This window comes from Leucoraja erinacea, chromosome 1 (assembly GCF_028641065.1).
Source record: "Leucoraja erinacea ecotype New England chromosome 1, Leri_hhj_1, whole genome shotgun sequence".
NCBI lineage: Eukaryota > Metazoa > Chordata > Chondrichthyes > Rajiformes > Rajidae > Leucoraja > Leucoraja erinaceus.
Window position 1 is genome coordinate 15941885 of NC_073377.1, and position 19925 is coordinate 15961809.

The 19925-nt window shown below is 46.2% G+C and overlaps 1 protein-coding gene across 1 annotated transcript in view; it reads right to left on the bottom strand.

Moving 5' to 3' along the window:
* Positions 1–19925, bottom strand: part of loxhd1a (lipoxygenase homology PLAT domains 1a) — a 207014-nt gene that overhangs the window by 102703 nt on the left and 84386 nt on the right. The window contains exons 13-18 of the mRNA XM_055648000.1: positions 16276–16424; positions 10897–11020; positions 8099–8349; positions 6201–6336; positions 4095–4255; positions 251–337 (exon numbers count right to left, since the gene is read on the bottom strand). Of these exons, the coding sequence (XP_055503975.1) occupies positions 251–337; positions 4095–4255; positions 6201–6336; positions 8099–8349; positions 10897–11020; positions 16276–16424 (908 nt within the window). The remainder of the gene's footprint in view (positions 1–250; positions 338–4094; positions 4256–6200; positions 6337–8098; positions 8350–10896; positions 11021–16275; positions 16425–19925) is intronic.

Here is a 19925-nt window from a genome sequence, read left to right on the forward strand (position 1 = left end):
TAGCTCTTTCTTCCCAATAACCCTTTCTGGCTTAAGCCCTCCCTTCACCACCTCCAGTTGAAATTCCATTTGGAGGACCAAGAAACCAAGAATGGCGGTACTGGCTTGAAGGGCCGAATGGCCTACTCCTGCACCTATTTTCTATGTTTCGATGTGACAATAAACTAAAATTTAAAAAATATAAATCTAAGAGTGGATTGTTGGGGTCTAGATATTCTGATGTTCATACTTCCCGTCGTTGATGACTTACTTTGTTCAAATGCCAACCAGCAAAAGGATGGCGTTTCTCATGCCAGATTCTGAGTTTGTAAAAGGTGCCCAGGTCTGGGAGTTCGATCTGCAAGAGGCAAGAGACACGTGAAGTAAATGGGTAATGATCAGTGAACCACAAGTTCTGTTTCAGTAATTCGGGTGACAAATATTACAATGCAATTTTCTGATTAACTTAATTTTGATTCAATAGCCTCACTGAGGATACATTTCAGGGGTCGGCAGAGTGGGGCAGCTGGGAAAGCAGCTGCCACACAGCTCCACAGACCTGAGTTTGATTACTTGGGTGCTGCCTGCGTTGAGTTTGCATGTTCAGGTGTCAGAAGTTATGGGGAGAAGGCAGGAGAATGGGGTTAGGAAGGGGTAGATAGATCAGCCTTGATTGAATGGTGGAGTCTATGGGCCAAATGGCCTAATTCTACTATTCCTTATGACCTTATGTTCTCCGTTCAATCACAACAGAGAGTTGTGAGTGTGGAATTCTCTGCCTCAGAGGGCGGTGGAGGCCGGTTCTCTGGATACTTTCACGAGAGAGCGAGATAGAGCTCTTAAAGATAGCGGAGTCAGGGGATATGGGGAGAAGGCAGGAATGAGGTACGGTTTGTAGATGATCAGCCATGATCACATTGAATGGCGGTGCTGGCTCGAAGGGCTGGATGGCCTACTCCTGCACCTATTGTCTATTGTCCATTGTCAATCGCGCGGTTTCCTTCGGGGTTATACCCACATCCCAAAGATGTGTGGGTTTGTAGGTTAATTGGTGTCTGTAAAGTGCCCCTGCTGTGTAGGGAGTGGATGGGAAGGTGGGATAAGTTAAAACTAGTGTGGGTAATATTGAATTAATAATCAATTTCCAAATCAGGAGAAGCATAGTGTGAACAGAACTAGTTGTTGAAACGAGAGGAATTCGACATGTAACTTACTTTCAATAATGCTGTAGAGAAACGGGACAGAAAAAATACCCATCAATGATAAACGAGAGAGCAGGCTATTTTAGACTGGGTATTGAGTAATGAGGAAGGGTTAGTTAGCAATCTTGTTGTACGTGCCCCCTTGGGCAAGAGTGACCATAATATGGTTGAGTTCTTCATTAGGATGGAGAGTGACATTGTTAATTCAGAAACAATGGTTCTGAACTTAAAGAAAGGTAACTTTGAGGGTATGAGACGTGAATTGGCCAAGATTGACTGGCAATTAATTCTAAAAGGGTTGACGGTGGATATGCAATGGAAGACATTTAAAGACTGCATGGATGAACTATTGTTCATCCCAGTTTGGCAAAAGAATAAATCAGGGAAGGTAGTACATCCATGGATAACAAGGGAAATCAGGGATAGTATCAAAGCGAAGGATGATGCGTACAAATTAGCCAGAAAAAGCAGCATACCGGAGGACTGGGAGAAATTCAAAGACCAGCAGAGGAGGACAAAGGGCTTAATTAGGAAAGGAAAAATAGATTATGAAAAAAAACTGGCAGGGAACATAAAAACTGACTGCAAAAGTTTTATAGATATGTGAAAAGAAAGAGATTAGTTAAAACAAATGTAGGTCCCTTGCAGTCAGAAACAGGTGAGTTGATCATGGGGAACAAGGATATGGCGGACCAATTGAATAACTACTTTGGTTCCGTCTTCACTAAGGAAGACATAAATAATTTGCCGGAAATAGCAGGGGACCGCGGGTCAAAGGAGTTGGAGGAATTGAGTGAAATCCAGGTTAGCCGGGAAGTGGTGTTGGGTAAATTGAATGGATTAAAGGCCGATAAATCCCCAGGGCCAGATAGGCTGCATCCCAGAGTACTTAAGGAAGTATCTCCAGAAATAGTGGATGTATTAGTAATAATCTTTCAAAACTCTTTAGATTCTGGAGTAGTTCCTGAAGATTGGCGGGTAGCAAACGTAACCCCACTTTTTAAGACGGGAGGGAGAGAAAAAATGGGGAATTACAGACCAGTTAGTCTAACATCGGTAGTAGGGAAACTGCTAGAGTCAGTTATTAAAGATGGGATAGCAGCACATTTGGAAAGTGGTGAAATCATTGGACAAAGTCAGCATGGATTTACGAAAGGTAAATCATGTCTGACGAATCTTATAGAATTTTTCGAGGATGTAACTAGTAGCGTGGATAGGGGAGGACCAGTGGATGTGGTGTATCTGGACTTCCAGAAAGCTTTCGACAAGGTCCCACATAAGAGATTAGTATACAAACTTAAAGCACAAGGCATTGGGGGTTCAGTATTGATGTGGATAGAGAACTGGCTGGCAAACAGGAAGCAAAGAGTAGGAGTAAACGGGTCCTTTTCACAATGGCAGGCAGTGACTAGTGGGGTACCCCAAGGCTCAGTACTGGGACCCCAGCTATTTACAATATATATTAATGATCTGGATGAGGGAATTGAAGGCAATATCTCCAAGTTTGCGGATGACACTAAGCTGGGGGGCGTGTTAGCTGTGAGGAGGATGCTAGCAGACTGCAGGGTGACTTGGTAGGCTGGGTGAGGGGATGTTTGGCAGATGCAGTATAATGTGGATGGGAGGTTATCCATTGGGGTGGGAAAAACGGGAAAGCAAAAAAAAAATTCAACCCCCCTCTCCCCCCCCACAATGGCAATAAATGACTATTAGCTCAGTACTGGCGACCCCAGCTATTTAACACATAAATGTTGATAATGTGATAAGGGGTTATACAAAAAACAGCTGGTGGCAAAAACGGTTAAAGCAGACTATTATCTAAATGGTGCCGATTGGGAAAGGGGGAGATGCAGCGAGACCTGAGTGTCATGGTACACCAGTCATTGAAGGTAGGCATGCAGGTGCAGCAGGCAGTAAAGAAAGCGAATGGTATGTTAGCTTTCATTGCAAAAGGATTTGAGTATAGGAACAGAGAGGTTCTACTGCAGTTGTACAGGGTCTTGGTGAGACCACACCTGGAGTATTGCGTACAGTTTGGGTCTCCAAATCTGAGGAAGGACATTATTGCCATAGAGGGAGTGCAGAGACGGTTCACCAGGCTGATTCCTGGGATGTCAGGACGTTCCCGATGTTAGGGAAGTCCAGGACAAGGGGTCACAGCTTAAGGATAAAGGGGAAATCCTTTAAAACCGAGATGAGAAGAACTTTTTTCACGCAGGGTGGTGAATCACTGGAACTCTCTGCCACAGAGGGTAGTTGAGGCCAGTTCATTGGCTATATTTAAGAGGGAGTTAGATGTGGCCCTTGTGGCTAAGGGGATCAGGGGGTATGGAGAGAAGGCAGGTATGGGATACTGAGTTGGATGATCAGCCATGATCATATTGAATGGCGGTGCAGGCTCGAAGGGCCGAATGGCCTACTCCTGCACCTAATTTCTATGTTTCTAAACGTAAGAGGAGACACATGAGACAGCTGATGGTGTCATCTGAAGTGCTGATAAACTTAATACTGCACAGGTTTATAAACTCGTCGAGATTACTGGGGAGTTTTAATAGGAAGGCCACCGGGGGCAGAGTGGCACAGCGATAGAGTTGCTACCTTACAATGCCAGAGACCCGGGTTCGATCCCGACTACGGGTGCTGCCTGTACGGACTTTCTACGCTCTCCATGTGACCATATGGTTTTTCTCTGGGTGCTCCGGTTTCCTCCCACACTCCAAAGACACACTGGTTTGTAGGTTAGTTGACTTTGGTAAAAATTGTAAATTGTCCCAAGTGCACGTGATAGTGCTAGTGTGTGTGGGGGTGATCGCATGTCAGTGCGGACCCGGTGGGCCGAAGGGCCTGTTTCTGCACTGCGTCTCTATAGTCTAAATGGATCTTCGAAGACTTTCCCCAGCTCAATCCACCCACCATAAACTTATCTGTTTGACCAGTTTCAAAGTTGTCCGAGTTGTTGTCCAGGCACATCTCATCTGACTTCCCTTTGTCACCATAGAGCTGGAGGAAAACATTGGCATCAGTTCCGGCACTCTTAATGTCACTTGTCCAAATCCACAGTGACCACGGATGTTCTAGTTTAAAAAAGAGAGAGCATTTTATTAATGTGTTCTGTGACATCTGAGCAGGTGTTGGGTGAGGATATGTAAAGAATAACGCCCTTCATAAAATGGACCTTGGTGGATGTTATTGAAGAGCCCCATTGCTCAGCATAGATATTCTTTGTGCCAAAATTATCTTTCCCTCCCCATCGTCTCTGAAACATAAAACTAACTTTAGTTTAGAGATACAGCTTGGAAACAGGGCCTTCATCCCACCAAGTCCACGCCAACCAGCAATCGCCCCGTACACTAGCAATATCCTACACACTAGGGACATAGAAACATAGGTAATAGGTGCAGGAGTAGGCCATTCGGCCCTTCGAGCCTGCACCGCAATTCAATATGATCATGGCTGATCATCCAACTCAGTATCCCGTACCTGCCTTCTCTCCATACCCCCTGATCCCTTTAGCCACAAGGGACAATTTACAATCTTACTGAAGTCAGTTAGCCTACAAACCTGTTCAAGAAGGAACTGCAGATGCTGGAAGATCGAAGATACACAAAATTGCTGGAGAAACTCAGCGGGTGCAGCAGCATCTATGGAGCGAAGGAAATAGGCGACGTTTCGAGCCGAAACCATCAGTCTGAAGAAGGGTTTCGGCCCGAAACTTCGCCTATTTCCTTCGCTCCATGGATGCTGCTGCACCCGCTGAGTTTCTCCAGCAATTTTGTGTACCTTTAGCCTACAAACCTGTACGTCTTTGGAGATGTGTGAAGAAACCGGAGCACCCAGAGAAAGCCCAGGGGGTCACAGTGAGAACATACAAACACCGTACAGACAGCACCCGTAATCAGGATTGAACCCGGGTCTGTATAATTAGGCAGCAGCTCTACACCATTTTGTGCCACCACGAAACTTGTTTTTCTCGCATTCCCAGTTGTGACAAAGGATATTCAACCTGAAACATTAACTCTGTTTCTCTGTCCACAGATGCTGCCTGATCAGTGCAGCTCCTCCCCGGGTTATGGAAGCTCAACATGTGGACACCTCCGTTCGTGCTCATATCCCACATGAACAGTTCTCACTCTGTCAACACAATACTCCAAACGCAGCCTCACCAACATCTGCCCCACTGGAACATAACACCCCAACTTCTCTGTGTAGGAAGGTTTAAACCAAAGATAGACACAAAATGTTGGAGCGGAACAGGCAGCATCTCTGGAGAGAAGGAATGGGTGACACTTCAGGCCGAGGTCCTTCGTCAAACTTCAGTTGAGCATTTTGTGTCTATCCCAACTTTTATACACAATACTCTGACTGATGAAGGCCAATATACCAAAAGCCTTCCTTACCATGTACCCATGCTCCTAGATGCCTCTGCTCTACAACACTCCCCTGGGCCCTTTCATTCACTGTGAAGATCCTGCCCTAGTCTTGAATTTCATGGCCATTTTCTCTTTATAATAATCAGTAACCAAACCATACACTAAGGCCGACTTGCAAAGTCAGACTTTGGATTTATAGTAAAGTCCATGTAGGATTATATGCTGCAAAACATTCCTGGCATCTAATTGAATTAATTGTGAAAACTGGAATGATTCCAGATGATTCCCTTGGAAATTCACAGAATATAACAGTGTAGCTTTAGTTTAGTTTAGAAATACAGCGCGGAAACAGGCCCTTTGGCCCACCGAGTCCGCACCGACCAGTGATCCCCGCATATTAACACTATCCTGCACATACTAGGGACAATTTTACACTTATACCAAGCCAATTAACCTACAAATCTGTACGTCTTTGGAGTCTCGGAGAAAACCCACGCTGGTCACGGGGAGAACGTACAAACTCCGTACAGAGAGCACCCATTGTCGGGATCGAACCTGGGTCTCTGGCGCTGCAAGCACTGTTAAGACAGCAGCTCTATGGCTGCGCCACCGTGCCGTATCTGTAATTAGAAGCTAAACGCACACATACTTTTTTGTCTCTTTTGCCGCAGTGAAACCATTTCGTAGAGTTCACGCTCAATGAGTCCATCGCCTTCATCCTCATCCAACCACTTCCGGCAGGGAAATGTCTGTTCAATGCCGGTGAACGCGCAGTAAACAATCACCTGTGGAGATCAAATAGAAACACAATACGTTTTTAGTTTTCTTTAGTTTAGAGATGCAACGCGGAAACAGGTCCTTCAGCCCACCGAGTACGCACTGACCAACGATACGCGTACGCTAACACTATCCTACACACACTTGGGACAATTTACATTTATACCAAACCAATTAACCTACACGTCTTTGGAGTGTGACAAGAAACCAAAGATCTCGGAGAAAACCTAGGCCAGTAGCTCTACCGTTACACCACGGTGCCGCCTCTGGTTAAGTTCAAGTCAAGTCAAGTACAGGTACAATGAGGTACAAGTACAGTGAAAATGTATATCTCACTCTGCCTCGGCAACATGATCAAGGACGAGTCACACCCTGACCACTCCCTCTTCACCCCTCTCCCATCGGGCAAAAGGTATCGGTGTGAAAACGCACACCGCCAGATTTAAGGGCCTGTCCCACTGCGGAAACCTAATTTGTGAGTTTAGAAGAGTCGACACGTGGTCTCAGGAGGTCACTGGAACTTCATGCTCTAGGGAAGTTCCCGCATACTCGCGGCCTCAGTTTGGCCGAGGAAAATTGGTCGGCATGGTTCTTTTGAACTCTTAGTGCAGTGGAGTGGGGTCGCTAGGCAGTCGAGGTAGCCGTAGGCAATCTCCTTCGCTGACCGGGCATTTTAATTGGCTCATTGGAGTTTTCAGAACCAAGGAAAACCGACCGGTAATGTTAAATGCCCTCTAAACTTTATTAAAAGTTGTCTTAGTTCTTTAAAGTGTACCCACTCCTTCTCCCCCCTTCTCCCCTCTTCTCTCCTCCCCTCTCGCCTTCTCCACCCCCTCCGCTCTCTCAAAAGGACTTAGCATAACTGCACCAGCCGTCTTTTACCTTCCTGTTCATCGCGGGTGTGAATTTCAGACAGCGCTCCCCCGCTTTCCCTTTGCTGTGTGTGTGTGTGTGTGTGTGTGTGTGTGTGTGTGTGTGTGTGTGTGGTGTGTGTGTGTGTGTGTGTGTGTGTGTGTGTGTGTGTGTGTGTGTGTGTGTGTGTGTGTGTGTGTGCATGCGCGGGTTTCATCCTGACGGTCGATCAGCTCGAGGTTTTTCAGGCGAGTGCCCTCCAGCTTGAAGGTCGAAGACAGTCGCTGAAAAGCCACGTTAGTGGGACATGCCCTTTAGGGACAGTTTCTTCCCAGCTGTTATCAGACAACTGAACCATCCTACCACAACTGGAGAACAGTCCTGAACTACTAGCCACCTCATTTGTAGACCTTTGGAGTATCTTTGATTGGGCTTCACTGGCTCTATCTTTCATAAAACATTATTCCCTTATCATGTATCTGTGCACTGTGGATGGCTCGATTGTAACCATGCAGTGGCAAACTGGCCAGGATGTCAGCTTGCCCGATTAGCATGCAACAAAAGCTCTTCACTGTACACATGACAATAAACTAAACTAAAGTAAAAATTCTTCCATCCAGGGCACACAGCGACAGATAAAAGCACAAAAACATCAATTATGTGAATTACACCTAAATTGTACAAGTCAGTGAAAAGAAAAAAAGACTGCCCAAAAAGGGCATTGGTGCAAAAATGCACAATTGGGAAAGAATTGCAAGGATGATTAGATTTTGGAACACCTTGCCAGTCCCTGAATCTCAAGATTTATGACTACTGACTAGTACTGAATTAGTCTTCATGTGAGATCTGGAGGTGAATTTTTTTTTTTTTACCAATTAACCTACACACCTGTACATGTTGACATGTTCCTTTACTTACCTTCTCACAGAACCATCCAGAGCTGACTCCGCCGTTATCATGGCCAATGGTGACCCGGCTGAGAGGGCTGAGGAGGGCAGCAATCTCCACGTTAAATATGTCAATTAAACCACGTTCAAAGTGGCCTCCTTCCAGGAAGATTTTCCCACTGTTTTTGAGGCCCTTGGATCCGTGTAGAAGGATGTGCACTTTGGAGTTGGTTCCAGCTCCTCTAACATTTCCGGTTACAACTGAAACATTGTAAACGACTCCTGTAAAATCAGATGAGGACAACATGAAAATGGGGAAGAAGGATCGATGCATCGCGTATAACGTCACCTATTCCTTTTCTCCAGAGATGCTGTCTGACCAGCTGAGTTACTCCAGCTTTTTGTGTCTATCCTCTTCTCATTGTTACTTGTATGATCAGCCAGGATGAAAACACTCAGCTAGTCCAGACGTAAGAAACATAGAAACATAGAAAATAGGTACAGGAGTAGGCCATTCGGACCTTCGAGCCTGCACCGCCATTCAATATGATCATGGCTGATCATCCAACTCAGTATCCTGTACCTGCCTTCTCTCCATACCCCCTGACCCCTTTAGCCACGGGCCACATCTAACTCCCTCTTAAATATAGCCAATGAACTGGCCTCAACTACCTTCTGTGGCAAAGAATTCCAGAGATTCGCCACTCTCTGTGTGAAAAATGTTTTCCTCATCTCGGTCCTAAAAGATTTCCCCCTTATCCTTAAACTGTGACCCCTTGTTCTGGACTTCCCCAACATCGGGAACAATCTTCCTGCATCTAGCCTTCTTAAGGGGTTGAGTTAGACGTGGCCCTTGCGGCTAAAGGGATCAGGGGGTATGGCGAGAAGGCAGGTACAGGATACTGAGTTGGATGATCAGCCATGAATAGCGGTGCAGGCTCAAAGGGCCGAATGGCCTACTCCTGCACCTTTTTTCTATGTTTCTATGAGGTGCTATATTGGGCACTTCTTGTAACCCTGAATGACAATGGGGAATTTCAATAAAGTGCATGCATTCTCTGTGCATCGAAACTGAGTCAGCAAACTCTGGTTTTAATTATCCAGGCGATAATCGGTGATACAGGAACTGCTGATGCTGCTTTACCAAAAGAGATACGAAACACTGGAGGAACTCAGTGGGTCCCTGGAGATGATGGATAGGTGACATTGCGGATTGGGAAGGGTCCCATTCAGTGATATTTGGAATAAAATGGTGGTGGTCTTTCCATTCCCTGAATGCAACCCCTGACAGGTTAGCATGAACCAAACTTTAATTGACATATTTTTCACTGTACCTTAGTGCACGTCGTAATAAACTAAACTGAACTGAACTGAAAAGTTAGCTTTAATCACTGATTTCTGCCTGGTTAGCTGTTTTTATTTTCTGCTGTAAATGATGCTGCTATAATGTTTGCAACTAAAATAAATCAACCAATCCAAGTTTAAGAACTACAAAAATATGTATAGTGGCAATGGAATTAAAGGAAGATACTGCTGAGAGATCTCATCTATGGTGTGACTCATCAATGTCTCGTCCTCACTGCTGGTTTTGAATTAAGTGGAACCAAATATCACCAGGGGAGCATAGCCAACAGTGGAGTATTTTACCATTCAGTGGTAAAGGGCCTGTCCCACGGGCATGCGACCTGCATGCGGCAAGCGCGACCTAAAGGGCCGGTCCCACCAGCATGCACCTGCATGCGGCAAGCGCGACCTAACGTGGTCGCTTGAGCCGTACGGCATGCGGCAAGCGCGACCAAACCAGAAGCGGGAGCCGCACGGAGGTCGAGTGAGTGACACGGTATCGAGGCGGCTGCGGGCCGGCAGGCCGTTGCCGCGCGGAATTTTTAAACACGGTCAGTTTTTCGAGCCCCGCGCGATGTCAGGACCAGCTCCGCACAACTCCATACGGCTCCGGCGATCAAAGTGGGACCGGCCCCGCGAGGCCGTACGGCTCAAGCGACCATGTTAGGTCGCGCTTGCCGCATGCAGGCGCATGCTGGTGGGACCGGCCCTGTAGGTCATGCTTGCCGCATGGAGTCAAATGCTCCTGGGACAGGTCCTTAAGGTGCTGGCGAGCTGCGCGCGGCTGAAGGTTCTGGAAAACACGGCTGGCAGAAGGTCCCAGCAAGAGATGTTGCCTGTCCCGCTGAGATACTCCAGCTTTTTGTGTTTATCTTCGGTTTAAACCAGCATCTGCAGTTCCTTCCTACACAAAGCCTGACAGTAGGTCTGGGTCGCCCACCATGGACCTGCCGAACCCCAGCCCCTGCTCGCCCATGAAGACTGGAAACTGGAGAGGAGGTGGAGGGATCGGCGGCGACGGCTGGACAAACGGCCGGTGGGAAGGACCGGGAGTTTTACCTTCTACGTCCTTAAGTTTGGCTGCAGGAGACAGCTCTGGGGCATGAAGGTCGATGAGAGCTTTCTCATTGGGAGAGGAACGACAAGGACAGGGATGGCAGGGATGACTGGATGGAGGTGGCAGCTGCAAAAGGACATTATGGCCAGCTGCGGTTGGGACTGTGAAATAGTGCCAACTCCTGATGACTATTGCACATAGACTCAGTGGACTGTTTCTATGTATTACGTATTTATTGTACTTATGTATGGCAATAATCTTCTGATCTGTAAACAAATAATTTCACTGTACCTTGGTAAACATGATAATAAAGGAACCGTTGAAACATTAAATTCCTCCCCGAGTCCTCAGGAAAGCAAAGCTATTAAACGTACAATGCAACGCTATACGTAAGTAGTGTTACAAGTGAACCGCATTTCTGATCTTACCAGTTGTTTGACTTCCTCCGACTAAAATGTCACGTTGAATTTTACCATCATCTTCATCCATTGCAAACCAACGGTTGACTGGAAAGTTCGTCACTAATTTGTTTCCAATGTCATCAATGATCACCTGGAAAATTGAAGCCAAAAGCTCAATGGCTCAGTTACATTGCACAGTTTATTGAAATTCCCTACTATTACTCACATGTGCGAAAACTACATGAAATCTCCAAGCAGGAGTTTTGGGCGGCACAGAGACACGGTGATAGAGTTGCTGCCTTAAATGCCCCTATCCCACTTAGGAAACCTGAACGGAAACCTCTGGAGATTTTGCGCCCCACCCAAGGTTTCCGTGCGGTTCCCGGAGGTTTTTGTCAGTCTCCCTACCTGCTTCCACTACCTGCAACCTCCGGCAACCACCTGCAACCTCTGGGAACCACATGGAAACCTTGGGTGGGGCGCAAAGTCTCCAGAGGTTTCCATTCAGGTTTCCTAAGTGGGACAGGGGCATTACACCGCCAGAGACCCGGGTTCGATCCTGACTACGGGTGCAGTCTGTATAGAGTTTGTATGTTCGCCCTGTGACCGCGTGGGTTTTCTCTGGGTGTTCGGGTTTCCTCCCACACTCCAAAGACGTAAGGGGTTTATAGGTTAATTAGCTTTGGTAAGATTGTAAATTGTCCCGAGTGTGTAAGATAGCGCTAGTGTGCGGGGTGATCACTGGTCGGCGCGGACTCGGTGAGATGAAGGGCCTGTTTCCGCGCTGTATCTCTAAAGTAAAGTAACGTCAAAAGTTTTGACAGTGCAACTAAATGCCACCCCACATCCCATGTACGGTTATAAGGTCATAAGTGATAGGAGTAGAATTAGGGCAGTTGGCTATTACTAGGGAGAAGGTGCTTGGGAAGCTGAAAGGGCTGAAGATGGATAAGTCACCTGGGCCGGATGGACTGGACACTAGGGTTCTGAAAGAGGTGGCTTTATAGATTGTGGAGGCATTGATTGCGATATTTTAGGAATCACTAGAGTCAGGAGTGTTCCCAGATGATTGGAAAATTGCCAATATTACCCTGCTACACAAAAAGGGAGCAAGGCAGAACAGTGGGAACTATAAGATGGTTAAGGGCCTGTCCCACTTACGCGACTTTTTCGGCGACTGCCGGCACCCGTCATAGGTAGTTACAGGTCGGCGTAAAATTTTCTCTGCACCATCCTACACACTGGGGACAATTTACATTTTTACCACAGCCAATTAACCTACAAACCGGTATGTCTTTGGATTGTGGGAGGAAACCGGAGCATCAAAAGAAAACCCACGTAGGTCACAGGGAGGACGTACAGACAGCACCAGTAGTCAGGATTGAACCCGGGTCTCTGGCGCTGTAAGGCAGCAACTCTACAGCTGAGCCACTGAGCAGTCCTATTCCGTTTGAAAGTAAGAAACATAGATCTGTAACTGGTGACTTAAAATTCAATATTTATATAGATACGAAAGCAGAGTTGGTTAAGGTGGATGAAGAAAATGGATTAAAAGGTAGAATGGTAGATTAGCAGAGGAAGATATTTAAGGATACAGTATATTTCATATGTACCAAAGATATATTCCATTGATAAATCAAGGCTCTGAGAGGAAGATAATATATTTATGGTTACAGATGGCATCAAATTGAAATGAAAGGCACTTATCATTGCAAAATTAGTGATAGGTTAGAAGTTGGAGAAAAATGTTAATAGCATCAAAGGATAGGTAACGAGTAGTAAGAAGGAGCAAATGGATTGTGAAGTTAAGCTCACAAAAAATAATAAAAACAGTGATAGCTTCTACGTACTGTATGTACTAGAACAACTATGGTAAATATTGATCCAGTAGAAGGTGAAATGGGATAACTGACGTGGACTAAGATAAAGGTAAAGTGAACTGATATTTTGTGTCGCTCTCCAATGTAGAAAATATTAAAACCATTCAAATTATTGCAGATGCTGGTATACTGAGTGAAAATAAGTGTTGCAGGAACTCAGCAGGCCAGGCAGCATCTAGATCAGTCTGGAGTAGGATCCCGGCAACAAAACGTTGTCTGTTCATTTCTTTCCACAGATGCAGCCTCACCCGTTGTTCCTCTAATACTTGTTTTTTTGCTCATCATAGAATATTTAATGAGAAATTGGGAGGAACTTAAAACAAATACTGAAAAAGTGTAATAAAGATAGAAGTGTTCAATAGGTCTAATTCTCTCTCCGCATTTGCTGCTTGATTTTGGTGGCAAAAACGGGAAAGCAGACTATTATCTAAATGGTGGCAGATTGGGAAAGGGGGAGATGCAGCGAGACCTGGGTGTCATGGTACACCAGTCATTGAAAGTAGGCATGCAGGTGCAGCAGGCAGTAAAGAAAGCGAATGGTATGTTAGCTTTCATTGCAAAAGGGTTTGAGTATAGGAGCAGGGGGGTTCTACTGCAGTTGTACAGGGTCTTGGTGAGACCAGGACCTGGAGTTTGCGTACAGTTTTGGTCTCCAAATCTGAGGAAGGACATTATTGCCATAGAGGGAGTGCAGAGAAGGTTCACCAGACTGATTCCTGGGATGTCAGGACTGTCTATATGAAGAAAGACTGGATAGACTTGGTTTATACTCTCTAGAATTTAGAAGATTGAGAGGGGATCTTATAGAAACTTACAAAATTCTTAAGGGGTTGGACAGGCTAGATGCAGGAAGATTGTTCCCGATGTTAGGGAAGTCCAGGACAAGGGGTCACAGCTTAAGGATAAGGGGGAAATCCTTTAAAAACCGAGAAAAGAAGGAACTTTTTTCAAGCAGGGAGGTGGTGAATCTCCTGAACCCTCTGCCACAGAGGGTAGTTGAGGAGAGTTAATTGGCTATATTTAAGAGGGAGTTAGATGTGGCCCTTGTGGCTAAGGGGATCAGAGGGTATGGAGAAAAGGCAGGTACGGAATACTGAGTTGGATGATCAGCCATGATCATATTGAATGGCGGTGCAGACTCGAAGGGCCGAATGGCCTACTCCTGCACCTAATTTCTATGTTTCTATGTTTCTATGTTGATTGACTGAATCTTTTCAGTACTTTCTGTTTTTATTTCAGAAATGGTTGTTGCCGGGGGTTTTCTCCACCTCGCAACTGTGAGATTTGATTCAATTAATATGTCCTGGTACATGGATTCGTTTTGGAGGGATATGGGCTAAATGCAGGCAGGTGAGACTAGTGTAGATGGGACATGTTGGCCAGTGTGGGTAAGTTGGGCTGAAGGGCCTGTTCCCATGCTGTCTGACTCTATGACTCCAAGATTGTCAGATTTTAGGTCTACTGTGTATTTGAGGTTTGTAGGTACAGGAAGGCGAGTAAGGCTAAAGCCTATGTTGTGGTTTCACTGAATGGTGGAGCAAGCTCAAGGGCCCTTGTAACCTGCTCTTGCCTCTGTTTATATTTGGAAATACTGCTTTGTTGTAGCCTGCCTCAGTTCCTATTCATTGAAATACTGCTATGGTGAGGTCCTAGAGAGCAAGAGCACAAAGGATTAGTGAGAGTGGGAGTAGGGATGGGTCTGACAGGATTTCCTCTGGATTCCACCATCCAGACTGACCGTGCTCTCAGCAGCCATGCTTGATTGCACAAAACGCTATTCATGTTATTCCCTTTATCCTGTACCGGTACACTGTGGATGGCTCAATTGTAAACTTGTATTGTCTTTCCGCTGACTGGTTGGCACGCAACAAAAGCTTTTCACTGGGCCTCGGTAAACTAAACTCAAAGAGCACAAAGGAATCAGAGAGAGACATTTTCAGTTAGACAATTTTCAGATCGCCATTTTGACTGGCGTCACAACAGGGATCTCTGTCGTCACAACGGGGACCCAACGGGTCATCTAGTAACTAATAAAGTCCCAGCACAGAGCAATTCCTGCCCTCAGAGAGGACTTCAAATCAACCGATGCACTCATGCAGATGCAGTGTAGAGTCATAGAGTCATACAATATGGAAACAGACCCTTTGGTCCAACTTGCCCACACCGGTCAACATGTCCCAATTAAACTAGTCAAAACCTGCAAGTAGTCCATATCCCTCCACACCTGACCTATCCAAGTAGGTGTCTAACTGCTTCTTAAACATTGGAATAGTCCCAGCCTCAACTACCTCCTCTGACAGCTTGTTCCATACACCCACCCATTTGTGTGAAAAAGTTACCCCTCAGATTCCTATTAAATCTTTTCCCCTTCACTTTAAACCCATGTCCTATGGTCCTCAATTCACCTACTCTGGGCAAGAGACTCTCTGCATCTATCCGACCTATTCCTCTCATTATTTTATACACCTCTATAAGATCACCCCTCCACCTCCTGTGTTCCAGGTAATAGTCCCAGCCTACTCAACTTCTCCCTATAGCTCAGACCTTCTTGTCTTGGCAACATCTTTGTAAACCTTCTCTGTACCCTTTCCATCTTGACAACATCTTTCCCATAACATGGTGCCCAGAAGTGAAAATACTCTAAATGCGGTTTCACCAAAGTCTTATGCAGCTGCAACATAATCTCCCAACTTCTATACTCAGTACTCTGGCTGATGAAGGCCAATGTACCAAAAGCCTTTCTGACCATCTTATCCACCTGCGACTTGACCTTCAAGGAACCATGCACCTGCACTCCAAGATCCTGCTGCTCTACCACACTCCCCAGGGCCTTACCACGCACTGTGTAGGCCCTGCCCATGTTAGATTTCCCTAAATGCAACACCTCACATTTATCTGTGATAAATTCCATCAACCATTCCTCAGCCCACCTGATCAATCGATCAAGATCCTTCTGCAATGTTACACAATCATCTTCACTCTCTGCAAAACCACCCACTTTTGTATCATCAGCAAACTTGCTAATATGCAATGTTGCATTGTTCCTTCAGAGTGTCACCAATAAGTGAAATGTTCTTCATCAACGACACATTATTGTGAGGAAATTGATTACAGAATTGACCTTCAATCAGCCAGCAGAGAGAGATGGCGGGCCAAATTATCTCTGTGCATGCTGTGATGTGTATTACTCCAAGTCCAGTCTTACTGTCATTGACTTGGGTGATGCACGCGGCCTACAGTGATGGAGCAGCGGCAGAGGACAACAACGGATACGTTTGGTCAGGCCGGGACTGTGAACAATTAAATGGCGCCAAACATGGCCATACATACGAAATGAATATCACTGTGTAATATTTAATTGCATATGTGACAATAAATCTCCATTGAAATATAAATATCCATTGGAGTGATTGGCCATGCTAAAGAAATGTTCACTGCAGGTCAAACGTCATAGTGAGAAAGTGAAAATAAATGAACCAATTTCTGCGTGTTTTGGTCCTTGTACTCGGCATGGAACTTGAGGTACCTTGTCCAGGAACCACCCAGCTGATGAACCTTTGCCATTGTGGCCAATCGTAATTTTTTTCAAACGTCCTAGGTTAGGTGAGTCGATTGTGAATTTGTCTTCATTTGCTCGTTCAAAGTTGTCTTTGTCATTATCGAGTCGTCGTTCCCCTAAAGAAAACAAAACTTCAAATGAAAGATTTACTAACGCAAACCCTGGTACACCTTTAATCGACTTTGTCACCGTTTTTGTACTCATCAACATTTCTGACATTTCATCAAGGTGTATGCTGGCATTTGTATCTGGCTGTTTTTGGAGGGGATTTCTAACTAGAACCATTTAAATATGTGCATCATAGGAACACAAGAACATAGGAACAGGAGTCAGCCCCTCAAGGCCTTCCCAGTATAATCATGGCCGATTTATCCCTGGCCTCCACTCCTCCTCAATGCCAGTTCCCCATAGCTCTTAGCTTGCCAATGTTTAACAATGCACCTTACCTCCTTTGTAAATATCCCACTTCACCACTCCTTGAGACCCCTGCCTCATCTATATATATATATATATATTTCTATGAAGCTCTGTTTTGAATGACTGGATCCCAATCTTCAAACTAACAGCCCTGTCCCACGGTACGAGTTCATTCCAAGAGCTCTCCGGAGTTTAAAAAAAAATCAAACTCGTGGTAAGCACGGAGAATGAATGTAGCGGGGGGAGGTCTCTTATCGGCTCTTAAAGCTAACGGCAGATACTTGGGAAGACTTGCTAACGGCAGGTAAGCTCGGGAAGACACGTGAAGATTTTTCAACAGGTTGAAAAATGTCCACGAGAGCCCCGAGTACCGACGGGTGGCCATTACCGTAAATCTCCCAGATCGAATCAGGGCAAACTTGGGAAAACTCTTGGAATTAACTTGTACCGTGGGAAAGGGCTTTAAGTTCTCTTATACAAGTAAAAAACGAATTGTTGGAGAAACTCAACAGGTCAGGCAGCACCTGTAGTTTGATTTTTCAATCAAGAATCCAGCACCTGCAGTCTCCTCTGGCTCCCCTTTTGTGACTCATCCTCTAAGTGACTACATCACCACATAAGTTCATAAGTTCTAGGAGCAGAATTAGGCCATTTGGCCCATCAAGTCTTCTCCGCCATTCAATCATGGCATTTTCCCATCCTGTGCTTTTCAATGCTTCACTGATGAGCAAAACCAACAGGATAGTGAAGACAGCCAGCAGGATCATTGGTGCCCCACTCCCTTTCCTCTCCCTTGGAGATCTATCAGAAGCGGAGCATCAGCAGAGCCATCTCCATTATTAAGGACCCCTATCACCCATCACACCACATCTTCTGCATTCTGCCATCTGGGAAGAGGTACAGGAGCATCAGCTGCAAAACCAGCAGGATGCTCCACAGCTTCTTCCCACAGGCAATAAAACGTGTTAACGGACTGTGTCCCCTCCCCATATATCACACACCAACACATCTAACCTTGCCCATACTTTGACAACTAGACACCTGTCAAAGTAAAGCCACTGTTCGGTCTGAATGTCTGTTTTTATTTCAATTTTTAGGCCTATTTTAGATATGGTAATTTTAATTTTCAAAGCTATATGTATTAATTCTGTTTTTATTAACTGCACTGATGGGAACTGATTGAGAAACAATTTTTTCGTTTCATCTTTGTATGTAAGTACTCAGTTAAAATGACATTAAAGTAAATACTGATACTGATACTGATACCTGGGGACGTTGCTGCCCCTCACACAGCACACCGCTGCGTTTCAGTTTCTTTTCTTTACTGGTTTACTATGAGCTGCTGTCACCAATCCTGCCATCAGACAGACACCAGCAATACCAAGCCTGTGAAGCAGCATCACTTGCCAAGTATTTTCTCCTCCAATCTTCTTCTTCAGAGAGTAGTGACTTTCTGCAATTCTCTACTTCCAAGCAGGGGCGGAAAACTCGGGGGGGGCCAGAGGGGACACGTCCCCACAATGTTTTGAGAGGTGGGCGGCATCCCCGCCAGGTTAACCTGCCTGGGCTTGCGGGAAATATGGCCAGCGTGGAGAAGCAGCGCTGGTATCCCGTCAGTCCAGACAGGGCTGTAGTTAACCCGGTGAGACAGGCAGAGTTGAGCTGCATTTAGCGCTGGATTGAGCCTCCGAAGCCTCGCGTGCGTGTGCGTGTGTGTGAGTGTGCGCATGCGCGAGCGGCTGCCAAAAAAATTGTGTCCCCCGTCCCCTTCATGTTTTGATAGTGAGTTCCGCTCTTGCTTCCAAGGGTGGTGCATGCCCGATCATAAGATTTACAACTACAGGTGCACAACCTTTTATCCGGTGTTCCGGAAACCGAAAAACTCCGAAAACCGGCCATTTTTTCCAGGATGTCGTCTACACACCAAAGCTCGCGTTTGGCGCCAAACTTGACCCGAAACGACCCACGGTCAACCCAGGTCTGTACTACTGTAGCGGCTGCCTCCTCCACGGAGACCGGGGAGACACTTAGACATCTGTAAATCATTGCTTAAATGTTAGTCAGTTAGTTTGGAGGGCTTTTATGTGAAGGGGTAAACTTTAATTCTTAGTCCCCTACCTGGTCGGAGAGACGGGGAGCGGTCAATGCCTTACCGGGTCGCCGTGCAGTAAGCTCCGCAGCGCTGTGGCCGGTGGGGCTGCGGGCGGCGCCGGTTGTAGCTCCGACCCCGGCAACTCTACCCCTGGCTGCGCGGCGCTCCAAATCCAGCGCCGCCCACGGCCGGACGCCCCCCACCCCAGCTCCGCAAATGTTGGGAGTCGGCGGCGTCGCAGCGCTGGGATACCAGCGGGAAGCGGGCAATGCCTTACCGGGTCGCTGTGCGGTAAGCTCCAGGGCGCGGAGGCCGCCTTCTCCCAACATTCGCGGAGCTGGGGTGGGGGGCGTCCGACCGCGGGCGGCGCTGGATTTGGAGCGCCTCGCAGCCAGGGGTAGAGTTGCCGGGGTCGGAGCTCCAACCGGCGCCGCCCGCGGCCGGACAGAGCCCCCAGCTCCGCGATGTTGGGAGTCGCCGACCAGGTAGGGGACTAAGAATTAAAGTTTCCCCCTTCACCCACCCACCCCACCACCACCACATAAAATCCCTCCAAACTAACTGACTAACATTTATGCAATGATTTACAATGATTCCCCGGTCTCCGGGGAGGAGGCAGTCGCTCCAGACTTTTCAAGCCGCCCGCGCTACCTACCTAATCTACGCTAAAAATCTTCCATTCGGAAATCCGAAAATGTCCGAAATCCGACACGTGTCTGGTCCCAAGGCTTTCGGATAAAAGGTTGTGCACCTGTACTATCTACCTCATTGATGATTTTCGGACTATCCTTGATTGGACTTTGCTACTGCTGGCTTTACCTTGAACTAAACGCCATTCCCTTATCATGTATCTGTACACTGCAAACACCTTGATTGTAATCATGTATTGGCTTTCCATTGACTGGATAGCAAGCAACAAAGGTTTTCCACTGTACTTTGGTACACGTGTCAATAAACTAAACTGAAATGGATATACTTAATGTGGACATTGTTTCCGTGCTGTAATTGTTATATGGTTATATGGTTATATGGTTATATGGACATCGATAAATATTTGAAAGTTCAAGGAATTGAGGTAATGGGGAAAAGGTGCAGAAGAGGAGTTGAG